We start from the raw sequence: 17168 nt of genomic DNA on the forward strand, positions 1-17168 counted from the left end.
TCCTCACAGTACTTCACCCTACCCAAACCCTGGACTGAAACCACTCGTGCTCACCTACATCCCATCCAGGTGCAGTCGGAGACACTGCCAAGGGAGCATAACCTCGTCCTGACACGATCCGGCTCCATGATTGGCCAGGGTCATGGCGTAGGAGGCTGGGTGTGCGATTCCGCCACCCTCCCGATGGCGGGGCGGAAGGCCTCCCGCGCCGGCCTCTCTCCAAAAGGTGCCGAGTCGGAATGCAACGGAGGAGGCGGAAGCGGAAGCGGGGCAACCTCGACCGACGGAAAACACAAAGCTAGCAATGTTCGCAACTACGCCGCCGGTTTGCAGGGGGAGGTACGCAGGCAGAAGGAGCCCCACGGCAGTCTGGAGAGGGGAGGACTGGAGCTGGGGAGCAACTTTGTGGTGGCGAGGCCAGAAAGAGAAGGCGGTGGCATACCACTGACCGGTAGTCCAACTGTCTACCCGGAGTCACCCGCATTGATTGGAGACTGGCGTGACCGGGTGGCTTTGGGTGGCTATGTGTTGGCGAGAATGGATATGACCCCCCAGCTTTTGCCCTTCCCCGGTCAGCCTCGGGGAGCTTACGGGGGAGTGCTGGGCGTCGGCCCCGGATGGGTTCCTGGTATTGAAGCGGCCAGAGCAGCACCGGGGACCGGGGCTCCCCCTCTGGCGCTGAGGGTGGGCGAATTCCTACGCCTACGTCTCGCCCAGGTCACATTTGACCCCTCGCAACCACCGTATGACTCGGTGCAGATCTACGGTCTGGAGGGTACCGGGTCCCGCGCCGGATCGCTGAGCTCACTCGAGAGCGAAGGAGAGAAGGACGCGGACAAGGAGGACTGGGGTGCCGGATTGGAAGAGTGGGGGCCCCGCTTCCACAAGTTAGCTCAGCTCTTCCGAGACCGAGAGAAGGAGAAAGAAGAAAAGGAACAAGTTGAAGATGGTGCCAAAGAGGAGAAAGCGAAGCCCGATAAAAGAGGGGGGCAAAGGAAGGAGAGAGGGCTCGATGTGAAGGGAAAGACTGAAGAAGGATAAAAGAAGAAAAATTGGGGTAAAGGGGCGAAAGAGGAAGGGAGGGGAGGGAATGATGAAAAGACTACCAGAACCAGACTAATGTGACGAGAAGTTAAAGGGGAGAAAGATGAAGAGGCAAAGTAATAAAAAGAGACAGAGAGAAATGAGCCCAGGGAGGGTGAAGAACGCGAAAGGGAAGGGGAGGCAGTGATTGATGTAATTTAAAGCAATAAGTGTTGAAGCACTGATATGGTCAAGCACAGATACCGAGACAATGCACAGGATGCTTCTGCTGCCGGCGACAGCTGTTTGTTCAAACTTTGGACAAAGGAAAAAAAAAACAAACACAACCCAAATACACAGTGCACGATTGAATCCGGCGTGTACACGTGCAGTGGCAAACCGCGGGGAAAACAGGTTGTCCTTTTAACTCTGGGTTTCGAAGGTCGTAGGAAGAAGCTTGCGATTGTCTTTTCTGAGCGGACGTACAGTATGTGTGTGTATGTTAAACAAAGACAAAGCGCGAAATGTTCATTCTCAAAAATAACTGCAAGATGACTAAAGGATGAAAAAATATATATACAGTGATACGTTGACTTTAGAGTTCAGTTTGTTCCCCGGAACTCTTTGCTCAAATCACTCCCATGTCAAATCAGCTTTCCCCATTAAAATGAATGGAAATGCCAACAATCTGTTCCGGCAACTCAAAAACGGCCACCAAATCTTGTAACAGGTTTTTCCTAGAGCAGGATTTACTGACTTCTCGTAAGACTCGTAAGTTCAGGTATCACTGTATGCTCTTTTGCAGATACATTGCCGTGAATAGAATATGAACTGCTTTTCTTGAAGATTTTTGGTTAGCTTTCAGAGCCCGGCTGTTGACTATTAGCCGTGTACTCTCACACATCCATGCGTCAGTAAATACAGTTTCCGATCATTTCAGTGTTGTGTATAATATGAACGAAAATTAATGCAGTTTTAGCCCTCAAAATAAGACACTGCTTAAAACTTAACATTCCTCCCCATCAGCGTTTTGCGACGGGTGGTTCAAATGTCAGACGACTTAGTCCGTGTCCGTATGAGTTGTGAACCGTTACATTGCAAGCAAACTTTTGTAAAGGCTGCACATACCTCATTCACTGCAATGTATCTGTTGTATATTTTATTTTTCTCTGGGATTTATGAGATATGATATCCCAAACAGCAAAGACATGAAAATAAGATTGAATATATATTTAAATATAAAGTGATAATATATAGACAGAGGCGGTTGAGACCACTGTCAAAAAATAACAATGAAAAAATATATATTAAAAAAAACAACAACTTTTTATTCAATTTCCAATGGCAGAATGGTCCATTTTTCAGCTTGCTGCTTCATTCCAAATGGAAACGACGACTCAAATAGAGAAAAAGACTCCTTTCAGTCCTCGAGGAAAACAGACATTGTGAAGATTTCATGATGCGATCCCCACCCCAGTCCCACGCTCCCTCTCGTTGCCCATCTTTTAGTGGTTCGGTGTTGCTATGTTTACAAAGACGCGCGCGTAGGAACACGTGGAACTCATTGACACACTTTGGCTTTGATTGTACCGCAGTCAGTTCTAAAAGCAAACGCATCGACTGTATGGAGCAACGACGAGTCAGTGACTAATCTCGTAAATGTTTTCTAGAAGAACAATTTTTTTATGTGGAAACAAACAGCCCCATTTGTCTCACCTGATGCGTCTTGAGGGCACAGACTTCACGACTTTTGGGGAAAAGGGTTGAAGACAAAAACGCTTCGTCCAGATCCCACTTGAGAATTCAGACCGCCCAAATGAATTTCCTCCTCCTCCTTTCAACAACACCGTGACGACTCTTTTGCTTTTCCTGTAAAAGGTCGGGATGCAAATGATTTTTCAAGCCTGAACTGCACTTTCATACTGTGTCATAGATGGTGATTTATGTTCAAGATTGTAGTTGTCTTTATAAGATGTGGATTAAGGAAATGCTACAAGAGTTTGACCGTGTGTCAAAACAAATTAAATGTAAACTAGCGCTGGATACTCTTGCAGAGAGAGAACGAGAGAGAATAATAAATGAATTTTGTTTACCTTAAGCAGAAGCGGAACTTACTGTACATGTCCAAATGGATCACTGTTTAGGACGGTCTGTATGTACTGTAGATTAGAAACAAAAAAAACGAAATTGGATTCGACGGCGGCGTGGAGTGAACAAAACGCCCGATTGTGTTTCGTGACAACTCCGAGCCGCTCTCTGGGATTCGTGCCCTCGGAGCGAAGTTTACTGTGCAAAATATTAGTCAATGGATGCTTCAGCACAGAGAAACCTTCTTTGATGAAAAGGCAGTCGAGTGGATTGAAAGTCTATTAAAATGCTAAAATAAAAATCCAGTTGAAATAGTTTCCCCCCCCCAACTGTCGACTAACACCCTGATATGGAATTAAGAATTGGTTTCAAGGGCATAGTTATCAGCGTTGCATTGCCTGAGAGGTCTGGAAATTGTTCATACAGACGAGCCTCTTTTCCAGGTATCCACGTTTTCACCGCTATAACGTTCACATTTTAAAATCCCGATTTCCCGTCATTCATTTTGCCGATTTTGCCGACAACAAACGCCTTTATAACCGAAACTTCAATAATCACGACCGGGTTTTTTTCCCACAAAATAGTGAAAAGGCTTTCGCGACGACAAAACGTGGGAAGCTAACTGCCGCCGCGACTTTGCTTAGGAACAAATATACAGCGCGAGATTGCCCTCCGTTGCTTAGCAACCCTGCTGATCGACTAGTTACGTCATCGTCCTTCCGGCAGCGCACACGCTCTGAAAACAACGTCAGGTAAACGGAAGCAAGTCTCGCTGTCTTTGAAGGCTCACTTTGGAAAGGGCGTCTCCCACAAACTGAGCCGAGACTACGAATTGGCAAAGATTTCGACAATCATCCGTAATGGCAACAAAAATCACAGTAGACTTCGAGGCCGACAGATTGAAAGATGATCAGATCCCTATTTATACACATTTATGATTTTCCACGATGTAAAGGTTCAAAAAATATATTTTTGGGAGAGTTTTCCTATCAGGTTGGAAATGTATTAGTGCACAGATGTTTAGCAAAAGGAAGTTTTGTTGTGCCATTAAAAAACAAACAAACAACAACAACTACAGAAAAAACATTCCTCCTTGCCTTGTTGTAAAGCATCCTTGATCTACTGCCTTTTTTTACTGGAGTCCACTGTGTTGGACCAACACCGCTAGGATTCAACCTCATATACTGTAGACCTGTTTTTCTGAGCCACGGAATCAAACGATGGACAAACTGGATGAAGTGAACCGAGATACAAATACAGTTGGAAAGCAGCGGGGGTGCACAACGTCATTGGATATTTATGTTGGACTATATTTTGGAGTTTCTGCAGTTCAGAAAAGGTCCAGAAAATCCCATACATCCTTTTACAGGTTCGAAACATTTATCTCCAAATAAATATATATATATTTGTTTCAACACGTGTTTCAACACGTGTTTCAACACGTGTTTCAACACTCGATTTGAATCGGACACACAAATACAGGCACAGAGGGGCACTAAATCGCAAGGGAATCGGCTCAACTGAAGTGCACCGTGAAAGGACTTGTTGTTTTACACACACGAGTCGCACATGCAAAATTGGCTACCGGTCTTTCGTATCGCTTATTGATCTAATTCAAAAGCCCGAAAGTGTTTGCTTGCTTCAAATCAAAGCGTCTCTGGAGTTATGCAGCACGGCAACAAACAAAAGCACTTAACAGAAGTGATTATTCAACCTCGCGAGCGTGATGAATTGATTCCATCAAAGGTGTGATGTGATTAACCGACTAAGTTGCATCGATTTGGATAAAAGTACGCGCGCGCTGATGCTCCCCACAGCTCTTACTGCTCTACAGAGTAGCGGATTAGATTTGTTTAGAACAGGAAATCAGGATCCCAGCATCTCCGTTTGAAGGTTGCCCTGTCAATGTTTGAATGGATGCCATGAAAGGCTTTTTCATCCAACTTTACCTGAAAGATCCAATTGGTTTTGCACCCCCGCCTGGCGTCATGGCTCCCACGTGATGTTGATACCGTTTTACAGTTGCGTGCTGTACATGTACGTGCTTCTTTCCGTTGTACTTTTTCTTTTTGTAAATTTGAATTAAAAAAAAGGTACAATTTCAAAGAGATGAATCAGGCCCACCTTGTGCTTCTTCCGCCGTCTCACAAATTTCCGGATAATCAGAGTTCTGCTGCTTAAATTTGCTCTGTGAGTGTGCTACGGAGAGATAAATAGAGAGCGAACAACAGAGAGCACTGTGGAGAACATGCAAATGTGGGCTCACAAGTCTTGTGAGTCTGCGCGTGTGTCTTGTCAAATTGGCCCCTTGAAATGTCTGAACCATAAACTGCATGAATGTGTGCGTCCGCGACTGCTTGTGTGTCTTCAGCAGGATGAAGGAGAAGCATCGCCGCTCTGATTCAGGGGATGCGAAAACTGTGACGGAGGGCCGAGTTCCACGCAGCATTGAGGCTTGCGGATGAAAGTTGACGTTGGGTCGTTTTTTTTCAACGGCACAAGAAAAAAAGCAAGAGTTTAACTTAAAATGTTTTTTTTAATCCAAAAGCAGCAGCAATTATATAGAAGGACATGTCGGATGGAACTCTGCCGGGCTCATTCTGCAGCGTTTGTCACAAATGATGGCTTGAGGGGTTGCCGTGTGACTGAATGGCTGGTTAAAAAGATTTATTCAAATAATCGCACGTGAAAGGGGAGGTGTGGGGGGGGGGGGGTATTATTTCTACACCCTTGTTTCGAAAATGATCGCGTTAGCCGGGTCTCCGCTTGATCACAACGATAATACCCGCCTCAAATCAGAAACAAGGGGCGGATGCGGGAGCATATTAGCAGTTGATTTGCAATAATATTGCATCAAACAGAATTTGCGATTTGTTATGAAATGATCCTCCGGTGTGCTTCATTGTTATACGGTGACAGCGAGCGACAGACAGACAGAGGAACCTAAATGTGAGATTCATGAGTCAAAAAAGGATGGAAAGTCATTTGGAGGCAAAACGGAGCTTTTGACTTCTCTGACCGGCTTTGTCTGCTAGGCACGCACACGCGCGTGCGCATGCGCACTGCAACCAAAACTGATAAAACATATTCACCTGGAACCAAACAACATTCTTATCGATTTACAACTCCCATAAGTGTGTTTATTATCAGGCTCCCTCAAGCATCAACATGGCAATGCGGCATTCTCGGCGAGATCTGCTGTCATCGCACTGTCAATAATTGCGGTGTGCATCATTGATGAGAGCAGAATGGCAGGACGGGAGATAAAATGTACTCTGCGTACAGCTGGGAATGACACTGTTGATGCCACTCCAAAGAAACGTGCGTGCGCAGACACTTTCATCGTCCTGCTTGATTGCATCACATGGCTCTCAGGTTAGTGCGCGCGCGTGTGTGTGTGTGTGTGTGTGTGCGCGCGTATTTACTGAATTCAAGTACACAGAGATTCTTCATTCTGTTTGAACCTTACTCTGAATCCCTATGGCACTTCTGCATCGTGGAAATGTGTGTGTGTGTGCGTGCCGCTACACTTGCAGCCATTCGTGTTTTGTATTTCTCTAATAATTCAAAGCTTTTAGCGCTGGCTTTTAAGCCATCCGAGTTTTTGAAGAACTGACGTTGAGCGAACCGAAGATACAGTGGAACGTCGTTTCAACGTACCCCGTTGACGACATTTCCACGGCTATGACGTTCACATTTCAAAGTCTCAATTTCACGTCGGCCGTGACATGAACTTCTTCTTCGAAGAAGTTGAATTTTCTTCATGGCATTTAAACGTACCGACTGGACAAAGTAGCCATTTAGCAAAGTTATACAAACCATAAAATGTATATTAACAACACGGCAGAAATATGTACAGTGATCCCTCACTATTTCGCGGTTCGTTTATCGTGGCTTCAGTGCATCGTGGGTTTTTTTCAAACATATTCACAAATAAATAAATTCATATACGTGAAGTACAGTACTGTATATGTTCCTCTATGTGACTCGCTGTTTTGCTGACTTTCGCAGTTTCTTGCGGACCGTTTGCGGATTAAAAAAAAAAGTTAAATATGTTAATTGGTCGCTAATTTGCGGATTTTCGTTTATCGTGGGTAGTTTTGGTCCCCATTAACCGCGATAAACGATGGATTACTGTATACGTAAAATGTGTGATTTCAGCAGGCGAGATGAGAAGCACATGAGATCAGTTGCTGAATCATGCCAAAATGGTTTGCTCCAGGCACCTCCGACACAACACCACTTTACGGGCAGCCTGTCGCGAAAACAATCACGCACGGCTGGCACTCCACTGTTCCTACAGTGCCCCCTGCTGACTAATTATATACAGTACATATATAGATTTTAAATCAACCTGGAAAAAAAGGTTTCCTCTAAATCAAATTAAATATTCCAAAGTCACTAAACTGTGACCACATATTTTGTGTGGGTCAACTGGTGTTTGATCTGACTGTAGCATAACTTTGTTCTCCGGAGGAGATTTATTTCGATATTTAGAGACACACTTAAGTCCATGGTGGGAATCGAAGCTGGCAAAGTACATTTATAAGTACGTTTCTATGTATATACTGGTAAGTTGACTGTATATTTATAAATACAGATGTGTACTTAATATACTGTCATTGTATGATTGCAACAAACACTCAACTTTGCGATCATTAAAGTCTCTAGAACAGCGGGAACAAAACCTGACAAAGACCGAAACGAACCACTGTGACAATATTATCAGCCAGTAAATGACCTCTAATATTGCTCCAATGATCGTCACCTCCTCATCCTTGATGTTCCCACCTCACCTCCACTTAGTTCCTCATGCTCTCTCGCTCAAGCGTTTAGCTCTTGAGAATTCACCGACTCATTAGAACTGGAAAATTAAATCTTCATTAACAATCTTAATTAGAGTTCGATCTCTCTGTAGAAAGCCGACAGGGAATCCATAGCGTAACTGGGGAAAACCTGGAGTGGGAGTTGCTTTCGGCTTGGTACTTTTCTTGTCGCAAGGAAAATAAAACACGAGAACTGTTGGCACGTTTCCCATATTGTTCTTATTTCATCAATCGCTGACGGAATCAGTGACTGACGGAAAGCTGACAGCTACTATAAAAATTTATATCTTACGTTTTTTTTTCTTAAATGGTAAAATACTGTTGAATATTCATCCATAGCGGGTAAATTAACAGTTTAGTCAATCACCTTCACTCGGTCGTCAGCAGACAACCGACAAGCCAAATTGATTTATCTTCATTAGTGATTTTTCAGGGATCCTTGAAAGAGACTTGCCTTCCCTCTGGTGCTTCCTGCAAGACTTGAAAGACTTCTCAGAGTTTTGTTCCCCAGTTAAAAGCTAGACAAGTAGGGGCCTTGCCAATGCTATTGGCAGAACTCGCGCGAGTGTGTTGTGGAGATGAAAGAGCTGAGTAGGATGTTCGAGCTTTCAATTTACCACTCAATTAACATTCCCATACTCGTGGTTATGACCTGGGGGTAATGGCCGGGAGAATTAAATTGCGGTTGCTAGACTAAGCCTTGGAGGACGTCTGGAAGACCTTTTGATTTCAAGAAAGCTACGACGGTGGAAGACGTGACTGGGTAACCCTTTTCTGCAAGTGCGTAGGTTTTGCAATAATACAAACATCCGGTTGAACCTGCCGATTTGCAGACTCACACCAAGTGCGGCGGTGGATTTGCACGAGTCATGAAAATAGAACGCCTGATTCTTGACGTCTGACTTTCTGCTGTTCAAAATGCATTGATGGCAGATTGCTCGGCGTTGATTTCTTTTTAAAAAGGAGGCCGTAATATTATTATCGAAAAATTCAAAGAGCCTTCCATAAGCAGGCCATTCAATATTTAAATAGGTTACTCAGGTTTCACTGCAAATGATTGCATCCATGTGGAAAAACTGTGTCATTCTCTGATCTGGGACAATCAGTAATGGAGTGACACTGTTCTGCTCTGTTTATTTTCAGTCACTGATACTAAATCCTGTTCTACGTCCAGTATGCCCATGCAATATCCTCCAATGGCCAGCCACAAAATTGGGTCTACAAACTGAGATTTTGTGCATCAATTGTATCACAATGTGTGACGTTTACAAAGATGAACAGAAACAAGGGTAACATAACGACCGCTTACATACAGAAGCGTCTAAAAGAGAAGCATCTACAGATCAGAAACGAAAAGGTGGTAACGTTGATTGACACCTCAGACAGGTGATTATCGCTTAATAACCTATTTAGGATTTGTTCTCAGTATGATGTAGTATACACAGTTGTCTCACAACGCTAATGTTGCTCTCTAGCAAATAAAACAAAAACATTATTGTCAAATTATATTGTAGTGTTTGTTTCTGATAATAATTGTGATATGCAAATAGAGAAGTGGCCCTCATCATGTGTCTCCTTCATGTGTGGCGTATTTGTGTATCTGCTGCCACCTGCTGGAAGTCATTCGTAACTGTTTTAACGATAAATTGGCATATCAGCAACGCTGGAGGAGATTAGTTTCGGAACAGGGCAGCAGAATTATCTTGGCAGATTAAGAACATCATGTTTGCCTCAATTTGAGATATGTTGGCAAACCTTTCACTTTTTTGCAGTGAACTGTTCCCATATTTAATTGCTATATTTTCGACATCTGCGTGTACCAAGGAAATACAGCTGTTGTCAAATTCAAATTTGACAAAAAACACATGAAAACCACATGACATGTTCACTCATATACATGGAGAAAGGTCCATATTTAATTTTTACACCTTATAATAATGGTTCAGAACCATTTTAAAAAGCACCACCATCATTGCCATCATTAAAATACAGGAGCATAGAAGGCCTCAGCGTTCATCAACAATGAAAATTTGGTTTCATTGAAGATCATTTTATGTTACTCGTGATTACTTTCAAAATTATTTATTTAGGTATCATGATTACCTTTCCACGCCATTGTAAAATTGCAATGAAAGTTGCAAAATTTCTTTGGCTTGCGCTGCCCTCTGGTGTTACATTCGAGGGTTGCATCGAGGACTAATCAGGAGTCACGTCAGTTCATTTGAGCAATGACACAGCGGCGTGAGATGCATCCAGCAAGATATTAGATTTCTCCCCATTACTAATTAAGTAAATAAGAAGCCGTAGCGCCCATTGACGATAAAAGAAGTCGGTTCAATTCTCCTGTCAATTTCAGATCGGCTTCAATTCACAGCGGCGACTCTCAGTTCCAAACACGTCCTCTCCTCATCCTCGGCTTAGGAAACAAAAGATGATAGCAAGCATTCCGGTGTTGCCGCAGGAACTGGAAGCGTCCCTCTGGGTGACATGAGATCATTTGTCTCTATTCAGACGCTTACATCGGCAGGCAACTCATGTGTCGCGCATCCCTGAGCCAAGAATGTTACCTCTGTGAATGTTACCCATCACTCCTACTGACCGTTATGCGAGTGTGTAGAGTAAATGTTGTTGCGTGCATAATTATTAATTTGTTTTCGTTAAAAACAACAGCTTTATCCATCCATGTATCGAATATTTCACTCCGCTGAGTAGATGTAAAGTTCAAATGTGCCTCCGCAGGTTATTTGTAGTGGCTAATCTACAATATAAAACAGTGGTGTCAAACATACGACCCGCGGGCCGGAACCGGCCTGCAAGGCAGTTTGATCAGGCCCGCAGGGTAATTTAAAAGTGAAAAAAATGCATAAAAGACACGGAATTAATATTTTTAATGAGGTGCAATTCATGGAATATCCGATAGAGGACACACTATTTTGATCAGAGGAAAAGACAACCTTGTTTTGATCAGTGAAGAAGACAACACCAGCCTCAGTCTGTCACTGAGACAGACCCAACACAGCAGACGCTATCAAGGATATGTGAATAGTTTATTCTTTCCACATATTTTAGCACTCTCCTTAGTTTGTAAGGTGTAGGCAGGGATTACATTTAGAATTTATATGCTGCAATGTAATGTAAATGGTTTAAAAATTCCTTTCTTTATAAATCTCGTTTCATCTTAAAAGTGCATTACTATATTTTTCAATACCAATTACTTGTTAAGGTTTGGTGCCTTTGTACAGTCCGTGGGATCAGCTGCAATGCATATATGTGAATGATAAAAGTAAATTGCACATTTGTCTAAGGAAATCTAAGGTCCTTCATGAAATGTTTTGTAAAAAAATATATTTATTAAATGTCAACATTTTCTTAGTATTCTTGTGCTTCTTTAGACCAAAACAAAGGAAATACATTTTATTTTGGTTATTTACAGCAGAATATGGTATCATTTTTAATGGTCCGGCCCATTTGACGTCTACCGAGGTCGTACACGGCCAACAATGTTAAATGAGTTTGACACCCCTGGTATAAAACTGCATGCACTTGACCATCAGCCTTTATATTAATTTATGTGATATCATACTTTTCAAATCTTAAAACTCTTAATGTGTTCTCAACTGTCACTTTACGTTCTCGTAATGTCTTCAAAAATCAATAATTGTTTTCTGCGGTCTACAGTACGATCAATGTCCTGATGTATAATATCAGCTGATCTCGCTACAGAGTATCACAGTAGTTTATTCTTGTCATAGTCTATTCTGGGACACACACGCGCGCGTTAAAGTGTGTGCGTGCGTGTGTGTGTATGTGTGTTGCTTCGTTTATCCAGAAGAGGGCAGTATCTATCAGCTTTGATCCTACGACGATAGCGAAGTATCCGTTCAGATTCTCAGTCGTTCAGTTCATGATGAACCGCAATCCCCGTGACTGGACTCTTTTGGTTGAAAATGTTTCACCTTTCATTCTTTTGATGGCTGTGTCCCTTGGGGGTGGTCACAATAGGATTGGTGTTGTTCTTATTGTTTTTGCCAGGCCAATTTTGCAAAGGCCCACTTCGGATTAACATGTGCAGTTGACCCATAGGAATGTAAAATCGTTTCATCGTATCTGCATCGATGCCACTATCTTAAAATGTCAACGCTTTACAGTTTATCTAAATGTGACTGCAGAATGTTTGGTGTCTGTGGTAGACTTTTACTTCTGTAGGTGCAGATGTCTTGTCGTGTATGCTTTTTTTTTCTCATCAACAGTGGACAGCAGAGGTATATCAGCACAGTCGTGTCTTTTTTTAAAGACCTTTTTCTACTTGAAACAAATTGTTTCTGGAGAGAAAGAACTTGATGTAATCAAATTCGTCTCCGGCGTTACTGCACATAAACATATTAATTCACATGAAGCACACAGGCAGACATGTAATCGAGTACCGATTGAGTTACGCAGTTCCCATCTGTGAATTGCTGCACTGATGAATAAGTAATGCTTCATCCTTTCAAGTGCATCTTTGAACATTGCTGACGTTTTTAACCCTGTGAAACCCAGACTACAAACCTCTCATTCTTTCTTGGCCCCTTCTCACTTTGTCTTGCCTGCAAAATACCCCCAGCCCCCACTATGTGTGTTTTTTTTTCATCCGTGTAGAGTATCTTTGAGACACAGACACAAAGGTGACTAACACATATCATATTGAATCATGCATGCGAGCTTGTAGCACACACTGTGCAGCTCTTCCGCTCCGGGAACCCTCAAAGGACAAACTTGGAAATGATACCATGACACAGCTGGGCCTCCACATTAAGTGCACACAGGCAGCCTATTCATCTACATTTTCGAGAGCACGTTTCCTATCGAATGAAGCGATCGTGGGATATTGTCTACAAGTGTCTACGGAAAAGGCTTCTGCAATCCCAAGAGCCCGTCGTTCAGGTGAGTGTGGTGAATCATCCTCGACATCATTGCCTTCATCAGCTTTATGCTGCCCTGTAAATTCTCCATCCCAAATTGTATGATGAAAATGAAAACCATAAACCCAAAAAACAGGTAGTGATGTGGAAATATGCGACATTGCGACCTTTCGTCGGTCCCACAAACCACAATGACATTGAGCCATATTGTTTTAATTTCAACAATCACCATGCTGTGTGTGTCTGGCAGGGGGGTTTTTTTCAACTTTAATTGGCACCTGCATGTGACGTACTAAGTAGCACGTTTTCGATGCCGACTGGAAGAAAAAGAAGATCTCACGGTCCTAAAATTGTGTTGACAAACTGTAGTTTAGCAATGACAAAAGTGACATTTTGATTCGGCTTGAAGTAATGATGGAAGGAAATGGATAGATGGATGAATAATGATGAATTGATGATGATGATCCGGCCGCTGCTGGATGATGACTGACGGACTGTCAAAATTTGCCGATGCACCCACCTCTGTATAATTCTGGAGCAGCAAGGTCAGGGCACCATCATGGCGGTTAGACAGAGCTTTGGTGGCATGCCATCTAATGTTGTTTCATGGCGCACAAAACAGCAAATAGGTGATTTTTTTTCAGATAATAATGAAAATTAGCTTGCAACCCCCCCCCAAAAAAACAGAGAATGTAAACTAGGCAATCGCGACTATGGGGAGGAGATGAGGGTGCGGGGGTTGGGGGGTGGGTGGCTTTACACCACACACTTATGATGCTTTTGATGTTCAAAATTCAATTTAAATTACCCATGCCAACACAAAATGGCCTCATGGCATGTTTTTTTGTTTTTAAACTCAAATTATGTTTAGAAATTTTACGAATTTAAATTAGGACACACGTATTTCAAAATAATGATAAAATCTGTGCATGTAACGAGGAATTTGAAAGCATCTGATGAATAATTCTTTTCGGATTAGCGCCCCTTTAACACCCCTGCAACTCTCTCTCTCTCTCTCTCTCTCTCTCTCTCTCTCTCTCTCTCTCTCTCTCTCTCTCTCCCTCTCAGAAGTGTTGTAAACGCGCCCACCAGTGCGACTGCGAACGGCGCGTGACAGCATCGCTTCGCTTCACAGCTCGCCGGTAGCGCAAAAAGGGACCGCAGGAAGCACGTTTGAGGGCATTCGGGACGTTCGGGGACTCGCGGAGGATCAGCTCAGGCAGCGAGGTGAGCGCCATGGCCTCCAAAGAGACCACAGCGCCGGGCTTTGCCAGTGTCAGCAGGGAATTGACAGGTGAGCTCCAAATTACCCCCCCCCCCCCCCTCCCCGGGTTAAGGGTGCTGTTTAACCCCCAAAGCGCAACGCCGCTCCGGAAGTGAAGGCTGACAAGATTGTTTTGGGGCGACACGTGTGAATTAGTTTGGCTTGTTTCGCGTCTTCTCTTCTCCAGTTCACAGTTCTGGCCGCAGGCAACGGCAGTAAATGTCCCCGAAAGGCAAAAAAATCGCTAAGCGAAATTGGGATAGTTGTCATTTTATCGATTCGATTCACTTATAATTGATTCGGCATTAATCTCCGCTGTGAAATTGATCGTGCCCGCAGAAAGGGAGTCCGAGTGATATTTTGGATGTGGGGCACAATCATTTGTGAAGACTTGATCTCTCTTGGCGTTCGAGCTCGAGTTGTTGTGCCCCGGTGAGAGATGCTTGAGCAGCGATTGATCGGGCACGCGCACACGAGAAGCTTGTTGCCAATTAACCTGACGAGGTTGTTTACGTGAATCTTGCCGTTAACCAGCTCATCCTCGTCAAGCCGCTTCTGTCTGGCCGTTGCCGCGTTAAGTCATGAACACACCTGCCAGATCCCGAGCGATGGGGTCACAATGACCCCGCCGTCAGCGGGACCAGGCCCATGGAAGTGCCAAAAAGGCCTTTTGCATGTGAGCAGGGGGAATTAAAGTAGAACAGGGGCACTGACCCATCTGCCTTTTGGGAGTACTGTATCTTAGTTCAACCAAGGGGGGGGGGGGGGGGGTGCAAAGTGCATTGAAAGGTTTAAACGTTTGGGTCTTACCGAAGCTTCGTCTCAATAACGATCAGCGTTTGGTTTGGCCTCAAGCGTGGGAGCAAACTTAGTGTTTGTTGCAGGAAAATGAGAGTTATGAGTCTATTTATAGAGCGGATGCAGAAAATCATCTGCGCACAAGCAGAGCGCTCCACGCAACTAGAGTACACCAACAGCATGTTACTGTAACGCCTCCTGGATGTATAAGACTTGCATTGGATCTTTGAAGAATATACTGTATGCACTGTCAGTACAGCTAGTGGGTGGAAGACATTGAACTCGACGTGGCCATTCTAGTCCTTGAATATTGCAGCGCGATATCTTTCCAGGTTTCATTGGAGTGAGCCAGCTTGTTTCTATTGAGCTGTGATGCTAAAAATAGCCCAGATACAGTCGTAGCCCTTGTTTTAGAGGTTCTCTGCGTGTTAACAGCGTGTGATGCTAATCCTTAATAGCTCAGTCTTTGACGCCCTGATCATTTCGGACGTCGGTGCCTGAGTTACAGCCCTGGCAGGCAGCTGTCTTCATGCAACCATCTGTTCATAGGGGGCACCGATGTTATTTACAATATGTTGAGTCGGGCTGCGCAATATGTCAAAAAAAAATGTCGGCATCGGGATAATGGTGTGTGCTATATGCATAATCGCACAGATGTGCGATAAAATTCATATGGAATGGTCTGCTTTGATTTGACTTTGACCAGTCAGACGCAACATTTGATGGACATCACATTCCGATAGGTCAACAGGATCAAGGGGCATTGCTAACGCTAAAGAACTTCAAATGATGACCGTATATATATAAATACAAACAATTTGTAAGGTAAAACATGCATTTGCTTCATTAGATCATGAAAATATCATTTCTTTTCATCATTTCAATAATATTGATAGCGCAGGAGTGTTTTTCCAATACCGCGAAGCTCTAATGTTTACCATTCATTTGAAGTAGAAATTGTACAATTCCATTTTTCTTTTTTTTAACCATTGTTGCTAACAGGAATCAAATAATCTGGCCAAATAACGGTGACCGTATCCTTTGCTGGGGTGTGCCTGTGTCCCCACGACGTTCTGTGAGCACTAGTGCACTGAGCAAATGACTGGCAACAGGGTGGAATAGTTTTTGAGAACTGTCCAAATCATTCGATAAAACCGTTCCGCTTTTGCCCCCATATATCCTGTTTGGTCCCCCCCCCCCCACTCCCCCCCCCCATTTACTAACGAGGCGATAGTTTGTGTGACAAGACAGAGCTCGTCACTCTTAAGATTAGAAATAACGTGCACGCCTAAATGCTCTCTGGTCTGTCCTTTTGTTCTCCTATTTTCTACGAATACTGCTCTAGATTGATGTTGATGTTTACGTTAAGGCAAATAGAATGCGGCAAAACAAACGACGCAGTTTGGAATTATTCCGTGGCGATCTGGTTGGTAATGCCTTTGGTAGGCAGTAAGGAAGAGCGCTCGCTCAACACGGAGAACGATAGTTACGGCCATGAGGAATGGAAAAGCGATGGCGCCAAAATATTGCACCCGCCTCCCGCGCACGCATTTGCATTGCCATAACGACGGCATTAAGTCATTGACGAGGGAAGTGAAGGAAGTGGGGCAGTGTGCGAGCAACTTTAATTATGTTTAACGGTAACAAGACTAACACGTCAGCTCATCTGCTGATGCTGACACTTTTACTCCCTGTGGCCTTTCAACAGCCTTACGGCAGCGAGTCAAACGGGGCATGCGGTTTTCCGTCCGCGAATGCCCGGAACGTGACTTGTACACAAGCGTACCTTGAAGATATCATGTAGTTCTTTGCCATAGAAATGAAAAGCATGTTGGAGATAAATTCTTGCAGTCGGACTCTCACCCGCTTTTATGGGCCACATGGCTCATTTTTTTTCACATTAAAACCAAATTATATCAGACATCCCATGCCAGCTGATTTCGGCGGTTAGCGGGGTGCAACACACACACACACACCGTTCTGCCTACAGATTTATTGCGATTGAATTCCAAGAGTAAATTAATTGGGTAAATAAAGTCAATTATCCATATAGAGTTGATTGATTCATGCCATTTTTGGAGGTTATTTTAGCTAATTGTGTGATCTTCAGTTTGTTTCACAACACTGTTGGATATGTGAGTGAATGACTGCATTTTTTTTAATGCGGTTAATTAATTCTGGCAAGAATTTGGATTCATTTTTAAATAAAGGTATTTCTCACCCACATCACAAGGTACCTTGTCCCTTTTGGCTATAGACTTGTGCCCG

At 43.6% G+C, this 17168-nt stretch overlaps 3 protein-coding genes across 13 annotated transcripts in view; 2 read left to right on the plus strand and 1 right to left on the minus strand.

Annotated features, from left to right (window-relative positions):
* The window catches only part of LOC127616915 (uncharacterized), a 108018-nt gene extending 103834 nt beyond the window's left edge, over positions 1 to 4184 (plus strand). For 2 of the 3 annotated variants that reach the window (XM_052088739.1, XM_052088738.1), the window contains exon 15: positions 10 to 4184. In XM_052088739.1, the coding sequence (XP_051944699.1) occupies positions 10 to 1041 (1032 nt within the window). In that variant the 3' untranslated portion in view covers positions 1042 to 4184. The remainder of the gene's footprint in view (positions 1 to 9) is intronic. The other variant, XM_052088740.1, reaches the window with a different exon arrangement.
* Positions 1 to 17168, minus strand: part of dad1 (defender against cell death 1) — a 120358-nt gene that overhangs the window by 28552 nt on the left and 74638 nt on the right. The gene's annotated exons all lie outside the window — the stretch shown is intronic.
* carmil3 (capping protein regulator and myosin 1 linker 3) overlaps positions 13914 to 17168 on the plus strand; it is a 49375-nt gene continuing 46120 nt past the window's right edge. For 5 of the 9 annotated variants that reach the window (XM_052088748.1, XM_052088747.1, XM_052088742.1 and 2 more), the window contains exon 1: positions 13915 to 14132. In XM_052088748.1, the coding sequence (XP_051944708.1) occupies positions 14075 to 14132 (58 nt within the window). In that variant the 5' untranslated portion in view covers positions 13915 to 14074. Of the gene's footprint in view, positions 14133 to 17168 lie in introns of all 9 variants that reach the window. The other 4 variants (XM_052088744.1, XM_052088745.1, XM_052088741.1 and 1 more) reach the window with 1 other exon arrangement.

This window comes from Hippocampus zosterae, chromosome 15 (assembly GCF_025434085.1).
Source record: "Hippocampus zosterae strain Florida chromosome 15, ASM2543408v3, whole genome shotgun sequence".
NCBI lineage: Eukaryota > Metazoa > Chordata > Actinopteri > Syngnathiformes > Syngnathidae > Hippocampus > Hippocampus zosterae.